This window comes from Symsagittifera roscoffensis, chromosome 3 (assembly GCF_963678635.1).
Source record: "Symsagittifera roscoffensis chromosome 3, txSymRosc1.1, whole genome shotgun sequence".
In the NCBI taxonomy this organism is placed as follows: domain Eukaryota; kingdom Metazoa; phylum Xenacoelomorpha; order Acoela; family Convolutidae; genus Symsagittifera; species Symsagittifera roscoffensis.
The window spans coordinates 18037933-18051021 of record NC_087064.1 but is presented as its reverse complement, the minus strand read 5'-3'; the positions used below and the strand labels follow the sequence as shown (position 1 = coordinate 18051021).

The 13089-nt window shown below is 32.7% G+C and overlaps 1 protein-coding gene across 1 annotated transcript; it reads left to right on the top strand.

Annotated features, from left to right (window-relative positions):
* Window positions 1-5618: 5618 nt before the first annotated feature.
* On the top strand, window positions 5619-10634 carry LOC134842764 (uncharacterized). The gene is made up of 2 exons (XM_063859242.1): window positions 5619-6058; window positions 10285-10634. The coding sequence occupies exons 1-2, from the start codon at window positions 5794-5796 to the stop codon at window positions 10554-10556; spliced, it is 537 nt and encodes a 178-aa protein (XP_063715312.1). The 5' UTR covers window positions 5619-5793; the 3' UTR covers window positions 10557-10634.
* Window positions 10635-13089: the final 2455 nt, after the last annotated feature.

The window sequence follows — 13089 nt, the reverse complement described above, 5'->3', positions numbered from 1 at the left end:
AACTGAATTGAAACGACATTCTAATTCGGTAGACTAAGAAGAAAACTGACAAAATGTCGCCCTATGAACTCTATCAAAAACGACTAAATTTAAAACCATTTCTCAACGCTGCACAAAAAGACTTCATTGAAGTTCAAGTAACGGTTGCTCGACTACAACTAGCGAAGCCTAGTTTATGTTACGCGGAAAATCCGAAGTTCCTCTCAATTACGTCATAGGAATTAGATAGCGTTCAGTCTTAATAGTACCCTCAAACTAGCTGGCTCTCAACTAAAAAGCAATCATAATAATTTTTTTTGATCACTAGCTCATTATACCGGAGAAGAACCAAATAATATTAAAAACTCAAAAAAAAATCTCTTTGAAACCTTAATATTTTTCCTTGTGTGAAAACAACACGTTATGACGTTATATAACGAAAAAAAAATTAAATTCGATAGACAGCGAAGGGAGCCTCTTATATCAGAGGAATTAATTTCGTACATTGTTGATCCGGAATATAAAAGTAATTTTCATTTCTTTATGCAGAGATGCAACTTGAGATCAATTTTTTTCGCGCGGTTTAGCAGTTTTTGCAAAAACTGTTTAAGATTTTTCAATTGGAGCTTTAAACAAACAGGTTTTGAAAGTTTTTTTTTCATATTTTTTGTCCCTTCTTATGATTTTTGCAGAAAATGATTAGGTAAATCACAATATGCGTTAAAAAATAACATAGCTTTGAAGCATTAATTTTTATTATGAAAACGCTCCCCTTTAATAGACTACTAATTTTATCTGCCGCAAGATTTTTTGTTTTGCCACTGCAGTGTAAAAGATATAAGGTTTTCTATTGACCGAAACTTTCATTTTTCTTCTGACTTTTATTTCAAAACCAGTATTGGTAAGTAGTGAACGCTTAAAAAGGACCAGGACATTTGACTGTTGCTCCGAAGATAGGGTGCGAATCGGGTAGTATTTGGTTTTTTAAACATTCGAAGTTCTTTTTTTTTAATTTTCGTGCGTTTTTTTTGCCGTTTTTGGCACTTCTTTTAAAAAAAATCATTAAAAAAATTATAATGAATCTAGTCACCGGGTAAATTGCGTAAACTTATTGAATGGAAAAAGTAAATTTGCAGGCCCAAAAAAACAGTAAAATCTTGAAGCAGAAAAATTATATTCTCTACTAACGCTTCTGTTATTTGAGCAGTTTCGTTTCTTTAAACGGCTTATTAAATAACATGGTCACAATCTATTCAACCCCGTATTATAAACCGATTATCATGATGTGCTATTTCTCAATAGTTTCTAATGGTCTCTGAATATCATCATTTAGCTTTCCCTTTTGCTTCAGCTTGCAAAAAAAAATCAATTTTAAAAAGTTTACTATGTCAACAAATGTTTATAATTGGCATTTAAATTCACATGCCAAATCAGGTTCCAATCCAACTGCATGATTTACTGTACGCATTTAATGTACGCATTTTTGAAGCTCAAACTAAAAAAATCCCGTCAATCAAATCAGTCCTATCGTATGTGCAGTCTCTTTTCAGTATTTTTTTATAACTTACAAAGTGCAATAGTTTTTATTCATTCAACATTAATTTTGTTAATAATGATTGAATCAAAGGAGTTCTAACCGTTTAGTTTGTATATATTCTAGTTTAATTAAAGTTTTTTTATCAATTTTTTTTACGAAAGTAATTCGCCCACACTCTAAGGCCACATTTTTGTCAGACGCACAACGACAGTTTACTCAAAGTTAGCCAATACCATCATTATCTGTTCAATGCAATTTACGCATTTTGACATAGGCAGAGCTTGCCGAAACTGTTATAAAACAATCTGTCATTTTTTCCGATGTAGTTAGCACGTTTTCTGCAGTGTAAAGATGTGTCTGATTATTATGTGTCAATGAACATAGTGAACACACTTATTGAGCCGTGTGGTTTTGTTCTTTCTTAGTTCAAACCAAAATCATTTGCTAAAATGAAGGCAATCCACGCTCTCCGATTAAGCAAGATGAAAGGGTGCGAAAAAACGTGAATGAATTAAAATTTGCCCTGTGGCCTTGTTTTCTCTAAGTTTATTTTATGAAGAAAGTTTCTGTCAGAAATTATTCTTAGAAATCAACGAGCATCTGCGTGATGTACTTTTTTTCCAAAATTAATCTTGTCAAAAAAAATCTTGAAAACACGATCAATAATTTTTTTCTGCCTTTTTCTTGTTCATTGACACTGCCAGAATTTATGTTGGCTTACTTACGTTTTAAACCGAATGTTAAGATCTTCTGAATCAGCAGACATTCACTGCTGCCTCGTATTTGCTACTAAAGCATCTGTGAAAGTCAAAAAAAGTTATTGCCATTTTAAATTTCAGGGGCCATTTGCCGTTTTTCGTTTGTATTGCGATTTTCATCTTCGCCTGTGTTGTAAAACAGTCTGTTGTTTAAAAAAGTTTCGGTTGGGATTCAAATAAAGTACTTAAGAACTTGTTAATGTTTAAATAACAGAAACAATTTTGTGAGTTTTAAATGAAAATTTTTGCTAATCGGATAATTAAAGAGACAAATAACGTAGTTCAGACCATTATATATGTCTCGATGATTTTAGTTTTGGTTTTTTTCAGGAAAAATCTAAATTTATTCAGGATCAAATTTACTTTTTCGCATTTTTTGACTTTTGCTTAAGTTCAGGTCGTTTCCTTAAGGAAACGGAAGGCAAGCTCCACTGACGAACAGCAAAAGGAAAAAATATCACGAAAAACGTGATTGGTTTTTCGAAAATGAAATTTAATTTTCAGATTTCCCAGACAAATGAAAAATTTGCCGATTGATCCAGTTTTCTCAAAAAGGGTCAATTGTGTCGAAAAAATGCCCAATCATAATTTGTTCTAGACATGCAAAGAGCTTTAAGGCCATTAATTTTTTCTTTGAAATTCAAAAGGTGAGATTTATAAAATAATGATAAGATGTATTTTTTCTGTTTACTGGCGTTCATTGACTCTTTTCCAACTCTGTTGGCTTTTTTGTTAAATATCATTGGTTTCTTTGATCAATTTTTAAAGGTATCTATTTTTTTTGAAATTCAGTTTTTTTTATTTAATTGTGTTCATTGACTCTTTTTCAACTGTTAGTTGGCTATGTTCGTTTTTGGTAAAACGACTATTTACATTGAAGATTATAAAAGTTTAGAATTCAATGACTTGTAAAACAACAGCAAATAATTATGATTCTTATCAGATAAAACTTATGAAAAAAAAGTAAATTCATTCAAAAATTGCTGTAAGTGCTATTTTTAGAGGTCAATTTCCTTGAGTTTGTAAATTGAGAGTAGGTAGTAAAAGAATTATGTCAAACTAGGAGTCATGCGATGCGATTTCAAACAATTGAGTGTCTGAAGTCAATTTAGTCATTATAGTTTATTATGGTGTGATAAATTTGGATGTTTTTTCAGCCAAATTGCGCTTTTTTGTATCTACCACAATAAGAATCTATCGGCTTTCGGAAATGGAGCATCAGTTTTTTTAACCTTTTCCTCAAAAAAACGCATCGTTTAAAGCTTTTATTGGAATCACTGTGAACTTAGTGCGGTGTGTCGTCAGAAAATTTTTTCTCGAGAAGTTTGAATTTTTCTTGTATGAAAATAAGATCAGGAACACTCGATGGCCGAAAATATGGCTTTCAATATGAACAAATTGAATATGGCTGAAAAAATTATCGAATGTCAATCTGATACTGAGCTTAGATGTTTTGGTTCCGGCGATTGAAAATGGGAAGGGCCTATGTCTTCGGATGTGTTATAGTTTTTCCAAGCAAAATCAGGTAGCACATATACTCATCGGAATGGGTTGAAATACATTATATTAAAAAAAAAATTTCAATCGTGCATGAAACGACATTAAAGTGTTATCAAAAAGTTGTCACAGTAAAGAGAAAAACCGTTTGAAATTTTCAGTTTTTGCCTAATTTTGAGCTAGTGAAGCGATCGAGTACTGTTAGTTTTATGGTAGTTGGTCGATTTTGCTCAGAAAACTAGTTTAACTAGGATGAAAACTAATTTTGTAAGCTTTGATTAGTGCTTCCTTGCCCGAACTGTATTCAAAAAAGTTATTGAAATAAAATACAAATGTTCTTTAAAAAATTGTTTTTTTTTGCTAATAAGACAACGGTTTTCGATGATGCATAATAATCTGTTTTGATACACAATCCTGTAATTCTTTTGTCACACCACGTACAAAAAAAACACCCATTTGAAAGAAAAATTAGAAATTTTTTTTGTAGTATATGAAAGTGGTCGGAGCATTCTTGGCTATTTGCGAAGCAACCAATTTTATTTGTTGCATTAAATCTTCGCTTGAAAAGTCAGCCCCATTGCACATTGAAAGTGTCTCTTAAATTGAAGTATAGTTTTATTTTATGAGTTCAATGGCCCGGGATGTTTGTACGCGCCTGTCATTCCGGGTTCTGTTTTCGCAAACATATTTTTTGTTTGCGCAAACTATTGAGGCATTGTTAATAGATTTACTCTAGCCAAATTCGGATTTTTCAGCTCCAAGTTTTGAGGAAAGTGATGATTATATATGCTCGAAATTGTTTTTTATTCAAAGTAATTTCTGAAAAAAAGTTATGGAGTGGACGTCAAACCTGGAATCTACGTTTTACCAAGCGGGTCTGCTAGGCACTATCTTGGCTGTGCTTGAGGGTCTGCTCGCATGATACTTTGAAGGCTTTATCTGTAACACAAATTGTCATGCCGCCCTTAAACTTGTTCCGAGTTGAAATCCAGCTAATTGGTCAATGAACTTAGTGAAGACTCATGTACATGTGATGATTTATTTTCGTTTGTTTTTTCCAGCAAAAAGTCTTAGAATTTGTTCACGCTCATAATGTGCTCACGCTCTGACTTTTGCTATAAATGTCTGCTCATTTGCTTTGTTAAAAGGAAGGCAAATTATTTTTTGAACAGCAAAAATGTAAAGGTCGCAAAATGCATGATTGACTTCTGGTTTCGAAAGTGGGCTTTGAACTTCAGAGCTCCGAGCGAAATGAAACTTTACCTATTGATTCATTTTTTTTTCAAACTAGTTTTCTTAATCAAAAAAAGTCAATCACAAGCTGTTCTTAAAGTTGAGATAAACCTGAAAGTTAGTTTTTTAAATCAGGTAAGTGTTTTTTATTTATATTTTCACGATTATTGAGCTCCCAATTAACTCATGCAGATCAATCAATTTTGTCACCATGTAAACATATCATGACCAAAAAGTGATTCCTCTACCCTGAGAGTCAGTGTGAGCTGATCATGTAGCCGGTATCTTGAGACTTTCCCTTTGTGCTTATTATCATTTGCAACAAAAGCACGCAAGAAAAAAGCAAGTAACAGAGGTTAAAGCTAAAACTAAACAAGGATAGCCCGTTACTGTGCAAGTAGCACAGAATGGGTCCGACCATAGTCTTAAAAAAATACAAAAACAAGTTAATTCAAATTAGTGTCGTTTTTTTACGTGGCTTGATTAAAAAAAGACATGAACCAGGAAATAGAACATAGGCATATTCGACAGTCACAGTATTATAGCACTATTGGAAAACTTTTTTGTAAAGAAAAAATTGTAAAAAATTTCAAATTTTTTTTTCAGATTTTTTTTTGGTTTTTGAAGTTTTTGATTCCCAAATTGGCACTAAAAAACTCCCAAAGCTAACTTTACTCGACCAGTTTAAAACAAAGTATTTTTTGTGTCTCGACAGTTGCAAATTAAAGCTGCATCAAAAGTCACGTTTATTTGACTTCTAAGTGGTCAAATGAAGCGATGTAAAATTACATGGAACAGAATGGCGCTGGATCAATCAACTATCTGCTATTCTTCTTCCACTTGACCTTTCACCCTCTCATCTTTGCCCTCCTAATGTTACCCTGTCTTCACTACCTGGGCCAGAGACACCCTCTAGACCGGAAGAGAGTTCTGGTGAGGAGAAAAGCAGCTAGACCAGAGAAACACAGAAGCACAATAGTTGAGAAAGAGAAACGAAAGCAGCGGGAGAAGTCCAAAGACAGAAGAAGGAGCTCCTTATTTAAGACAGTGGAAGGTAGGCTGATTTATTGCTTTTTTTCAGACCCCGGAGGGGACTGAAATATAGATAAGTAACTCCTGAAACTTCTAGTTGTACACACGTAAAACTATTGTAAAAAAAACGTCCAGACCAGTTGCAACGATTAGAATATTTCAAGCTTATTAACATCCCAAAAGCAGAGGGAGATGTTATTTTACAATTACACTTGCGAAGCGAGTGTAATAGTACTACGAACCTTTTTTCCCAACCTAAGTCGCAAAAATTGGTACGTCACCCAAATAGTGGTGGGCACCTTTACAGCTTTTTGATAGCATGTGCTTCGACATTCGAATAGTTATAACTTAACACAATTGATGCATTTTTAATTCATCAAATGAACCGAAAAAAGTGATTTGTTTCAAACAATATACGATTAATGAAAACTCAATTTCAGAAAATATACCTCACAATTTTTTGAAATGCATAATTCATACATAATGTGGCTTTATGTGTTACAATTTGGTACATGCACAGTTAGTGTAGATTCCGTCAGTTTGTTATATTCATATTAGTACATTCAAATTTGAGTCTGTTTGTATTTGGTGCTTGTTTTGCTGAATGGCATTGGCAGGTGATTAGCATATGTAGCTGCTTTTTTCGTGACTAGTGTTTGACGGTTGTTAAGCTTGCGTGGCTGAGTGGATGAGACTCAAGTGCGTGAGACTCAAAACCTCTTGATTGCAGTAGGTCGCAGATTCAAATCCATAATGTAGCTGAGTTTTTGTCAACTCGAGGCTTTTTTCTACTATTGTATTTGATAGAGTTACTTTTTGGTTGTGTTCTCGCAAGTGTTTTTGAAGCGCAGCTTCGCCTCTGCGTAATAATAAATTGTTTTCAAGCTTGATTCTAAGCTGGAATTTTCAGCTAATCCTAATCGAGCACTTTTTGCAGCTCATACAGTGCTGATTTAATTTAACCGGACAAAACGCGTTAAACTTGAAATTTAAAACGCGTTTTTCTCAAACTGGGTTGAGTTTAGAAGACAAAACTTGCTTTAAATTTCAGCAGAACTAATATGGTGTAATTTGTTTTGCAAAATTCGGGCCCAAAAGGGATATTCTCCAAAAAAAAATTTGCAAACCGTTTAAAAATTGTTTTTAAATAAAAAGTTGGTATTTTATAGTAAAACGACCTTTTTGTCTATCAAACAAAAATAAATTAATTTATACAATTTTTTGGGGAATATAATCTTCTTAAAGTTTGTTGGACTACTTAAGGGGCTCATTTTGATCTAATTATGTCTGTGATCGACTGGGTGCTTTTGGCGTAATTTTTGATTAACTAAGAAAAGCTAAAATGACCAATTTTTGGGGTAAAATTTTGGGCCCGAATTTCTCAAAACAAATAACACCATAATAATTCTGCTAAAATTTTGAGCAAGTTTTGTCTTCATAAATTTTTCTCCTAAATTCGACCCAATTTGAGAAAAACGCGTTTTAAATTTCAAGTTTAACGCGTTTTGTCCGGTTAATTTAAACCAGCACTGTAGCAAACTTAATTCAAGTTAAATGCTGGGGTGGAGGATCTTGACTTGGTCATTCTGGGGCAGATAATATTGTTATTTTTCAGAAATTTCAATAATAGAAATTATGTTACATAGAGGTTTGAACTGTTTGTTCATATAGTGATCGGTTTAAATCTTCCAATATTTACTTAATTTGGCCCAATCTATGTAATTTGAGGCTCAGGAAAGCTTGAGGTTCATCTACAACTATGTGTGATTTCTATTGAGCAAAAAATAGTCCAGATATTTTAGAAAAATTCTGAATTAAGCTGGTTTCTTACAATTTCACGCGGTTGGCAAATTTTTTGCGAATAGTGACAATTGTTTTTTTTTCAGAGAAAGAATAAACTGGCTAATCTTTAATATTTTGATTCTTTTGCAGATTGGAGATTTTTCACTGACATAATAATTTTTTTTAAATTCATAGTATATGTTGTCAAAAATGGTCTTTAAAAAAGGCTTTCCAGAGTGAAACACAAAATCTGAGCAAAATTTTTTCCACTAGTTTAGTTAATAATAGCTGAAATGTATAAATAATAAACTGAATTGAAACGACATTCTAATTCGGTAGACTAAGAAGAAAACTGACAAAATGTCGCCCTATGAACTCTATCAAAAACGACTAAATTTAAAACCATTTCTCAACGCTGCACAAAAAGACTTGATTGAAGTTCAAGTAACGGTTGCTCGACTACAACTAGCGAAGCCTAGTTTATGTTACGCGGAAAATCCGAAGTTCCTCTCAATTACGTCATAGGAATTAGATAGCGTTCAGTCTTAATATTACCCTCAAACTAGCTGGCTCTTAACTAAAAAGCAATCATAATAATTTTTTTTGATCACTAGCTCATTATACCGGAGAAGAACCGAATAATATTAAAAACTCAAAAAATAATCTCTTTGAAACCTTAATATTTTTCCTTGTGTGAAAACAACACGTTATGACGTTATATAACAGAAAAAAAAATTAAATTCGATAGACAGCGAAGCGAGACTCTTATATCAGAGGAATTAATTTCGTACATTGTTGATCCGGAATATAAAAGTTATTTTCATTTCTTTATGCAGAGATGCAACTTGAGATCAATTTTTTTCGCGCGGTTTAGCAGTTTTTGCAAAAACTGTTTAAGATTTTTCAATTGGAGCTTTAAACAAACAGGTTTTGAAAGTTTTTTTTTCATATTTTTTGTCCCTTCTTATGATTTTTGCAGAAAATGATTAGGTAAATCACAATATGCGTTAAAAAATAACATAGTAGTTACAAATTTGATTTGTATTTTTTCGAAGATTTTTGTTTCATGTTTTGTTTTGAAAGTCTCTAGTTGCCTTACTTTTTTCTCCACCTGTTCAAAAAAACGCATATTTCGCATTTTGTTGATCCGATGGTGGAAAAGAACTATTGCGTAGGACTATTTTTTTAATCCGTCGACTTTTGACTCTCTCATAGAAAATTTGAGGAAAAAGGGGCTTAAGTGTGGTATCATATCAAAGCTTTCGTGCACAAATCCGATTCGAAAAAAAATATCGAAAAAGCTGTCTGAAAAGAGCGTCGAGAAAAACTGTTCTGAATAAATTTGTTGGTTTTCCGGCTAATGAAGAAAAAAACAGTATGACTTGATTTTCACAATTTCAGCGTTAAATTGCCAATTATTCCTGCTTTTTTTCACCTAATTCAGTTGATTTTAAAGAAAAGTAGAAAGATTTCTGCAAAAAAAGCTTTTTTTTTTTTTGTTTTCAAATTTTTTTTCATTTTGTTTTCATGAATAATTGTTGTAGTATATTCTCTGCTACTTGCAAAGCTACTGATTCCTTGTTAAAATTTAGATTCTTATTTGCAAGATCTTATCAGAAATCTAAGATTGGTCTGATTTAAGATTTGTTTAAAATCGATTTTTCTAAAAGTTTGGGATTTTTAAATCATTGGTCACAGCAGATATCCCCCTATAGCGTACTATACCGGGGGCACTACTGCACATGCACAATATTATTTAAAATCCCGAAAACGTTCGGACTTCATCGACCAATTCCGGGATCTGCATTTTTCGACTACTTTCAGTCTTTTGGTTAATCCATCAAAACTTGGGGCGTAAGTTATAGATGAATCGTTTATCTCATTGGGGCCCGAATTGTGTATCTTATTGGTGAGATAAAAATCGACTTTCACCGCATTTTAGCCGTTCCTTGAGCCAAAACCAACGCTAGGCCATTCTTATCTAAACTGACTAGTTAATTCCACATACTTACACGAGAACCAACCGTTTTATCATTTAGTAAATTTTGTTTCTCTATAATGAGAACCAATCGTTCGCTTTCTCGGCGCAATTTTTTCCGCCTTAGTTGTTTTGTTCGATGAAAAACGTAGTTGATTGTATTGAGGTCTTGATATTGAAGTCTGTCTTAAAAGTATTGACGTTCGGTTGTTCAGGTGTACCAGAAAGTGCAACCGAGATCCAAATTTTTTAGTGATCAGAAGGATGAAATTTGGTTTTTGATAATTGGAAAACCTGTGTTACCAGACAGTTTCATAATTATTCAAAACTTTTTCAAAACACTGGCTCATAGCACTTACCAAAATATACACATTTTAAAGAATTTTTTAAAAACCGATTTATAAATTAACAAAAATGAAATGATGAGCGCATTGTAAAGTGATGCTGCTTAGTATGGCAAATTCATACTGCATTTGATTGATGTCTAGGCAGAAGTATAGAGACGGACCTGATGCAGAAATGGGCCACTAGCATGGAGAACTCAGTTGATTCTACTCTGACCTACCACTACCACCAAGCCAACTGTAGAGTCACTCTTACTGAAGTGTCCCACACTCGGACAATTGCCAGACAGATAGAAGAAAAGGTAGTTTTGTGTAGATGCATCCCAGAACTAGACTGCTACAGTGGAAAGTCACACCAGGACTACCAGTACAACCAAATGTCTCTCAAATCGTACTCTTTAGCTAAATCTAGATGAAATGATTTCAGCTCATACATGATGATTGCGTGAACTTAATCTCCTTTTGATGTTATAAATCATATCTCACGTTTTGTAATTCACCCTTTTAAATAAATTCATTGTTTTAGTGGTGATATGTTGACTAGCATATTGCAGTGTATCAACACTATTGTATTGAGGCATCATGAACCGACTAATGACGGGCAGTTTTTGATAGATTTTCATCAAAATTTTTGTTTGACATTTCTGTTTTTCAAGCTTTCTGATAATCCACTTTTTACTTAGTTACTATAGTTTTGAAAAAAACTGAGAAATAAAGCTTAAAATTTTTTTGGGATGGTGTGATTAGATAACTGCGTTTTTCGGCGTTCGATTTCCTTGGAGTTAATGTATAGTGACGCCAAAGGCACCGTAAAAAATTAACGCTCGTTAAAAAAAAGGTGTGATTTGATTCTAGTTTGAGCATTTGACTTTCGGAAAGTCCATCTATATTGATACAAGCGAAGTTAGTGTTGTAAAACGAATTAATTTTTCTCCCACAATTCGCTTATTCCTTGAGAGGTTTTCCACTTAACTAAAGTTATATCCACTCAATTAAAAAAAATTCATGCTGACTGGTAATTGTTCCGACCATTGAACATGGGGAGGAACTTAGAATTCGAGTGCGGTTTAGTTTTTTTTTGTTTTCCTCTTAAAACCAGGTACCACAAATAAAGATCAGACTGGGTTGAGTTATATATATATCCTATTAAAGCCCCCTTCAGTCGTGCTTCGAACCTTATTTAAAAAATTGCAAAAAAAAATTCCTAGTTTCGAGAAAAACCGGTTTGAAACTTTTGCTTTTTCTTGTTAATTCGAGCGAGTGAAGCGAGCAAGCAGGCTTACAACAGCTGAAGTATGCCTAATATAAGACCTTAAAACTTAATTTTTAGGCAATTAAAACTAGTTTTTGGAGTTTTTTAAGCTTCATATTGGCAATTTAGTTCCGACCATAGTCTTTAGAAAACTACCGTTTAGAAAGTTTTTTTTTACAATTAATGTAATTTTTCTGCTTGGTGTGATAAAAGCATCTGACATTAGAATATAATTAAAGCATATTAGACAGTAATAGTATTGAGGCAAATTAGACAAAAATTTTGCAGGAAAATGACTGAAAAAACTTTTAAAAATATTTTTCAGAAAATTTTTCTTTAAAAAAAAATTATTTTTTTTTGTAATTTTTTTAAGTCTGTTTTCAACAAAATTTTTCGGCCAATTTGTCTATATTACTATTACTGTCTAATATGCCTCAATTTTTTTACGTCGATCCTTTTATCAACCTAGCAGAAAAACTACATTCATTTGTTTTTTATTTTGAATTTCGAAAGTTGAAGTTTGATCAAAAACAGGTCTGTTTGTTTTCTGTGTCCTTGCGCTCATTGATTGTTTTTCAACTGTTGGCTATATTTTAAGGAAAAAATTGTGATATTTACTCATGCTGTTTTTTCCCGATTTTTTCCAAGGCAAAATACAACCTTCAGCTGCAAAAGTGCAACTGGTTCAAGCACAACTTAATAAAATCTGATAGAGCATTTCAATTTGTAGCTTCAATTGGAAGTAAAGAATTACATTTAGATTCAGTGTTCTCAAAAAGCTCAAAACAAAGATTTAAAATTGAAAGCGCAATAAGGTATTTTTGATTTTCTGTTCAATTCAAAGTCTTACAGAAAAAAAACAATACTCTTCTTGGTTTCCTTGAGTTCATGGTCGTTTTTCCAATTGTCTGTCGGCTATAATTACATATCACTTTACAAATATTAGTTTTTATTTTTTTTTTTGCATTTGTTCATTATTTTATAAAAACAAGTGTTTTCCAATCGGGAAAATAGACTTTTTTCCGTAAACAATTTTTCCTACTAATTTTAAGCTTGCTTGATTATTAAGCGAGTACTCTTATTATTAAATGAACGCAGTGAGTACTCTTATGTAAGTCTTGCTGATTTTTTTTCAGGAAGAAGTCTTAAAGTTTGTTTACGCTCAATTTTGTTTTTTCGCGGTTTGACTTGTGATTTGTTTTTAAATTCAGTGCATTTCTATTGTAAAAAGGAAAGCAAACTCCACTATCGAACAGCAAAATTGTAAAAATCACAAAAACGTGATCGACTTCTAATTTCGAAAATTGAAATTAATTATCAGATTTCCCCGAGAAATAAAATATTTTCCTATTGGTCCAGTTTTCTCAAATAGGGTTAATTTTAACAAAAAAGTCCATCATACATTGTTTTACAAGTTCAAAGAGCTTTAAGGACATCTATTAGTTTGAATTTCGGGAAAATTTTTCACTTTCCTTGCGTTCAATACTCTTTTCCAATTGTCCAGTTTGAATCTAACATCTTTCAGGTTCCTTCGGAATTGGCCTAGGTAACGCCGCCTTTATATCTTAAGGTCTCGTGTTCGAATCACGGTCGGATCTTGTTTTTTTTTTCAGTGTTTCTCAGACTTTCTATCTGCTCAAGTTTTGTCGGCTTAGTTGCCACATCACAAATTTTTTTTGTGCTGTTAGCAAATATCA

Excerpts from the sequence above, each read along its gene's own strand:
- LOC134842764 (XM_063859242.1), top strand. The coding sequence starts at position 5,794 with ATGGAACAGAATGGCGCTGGATCAATCAACTATCTGCTATTCTTCTTC. Across the intron at positions 6,059-10,284 it reads CTTATTTAAGACAGTGGAAG|GCAGAAGTATAGAGACGGAC; the intron begins GTAGGCTGATTT and ends ATTGATGTCTAG.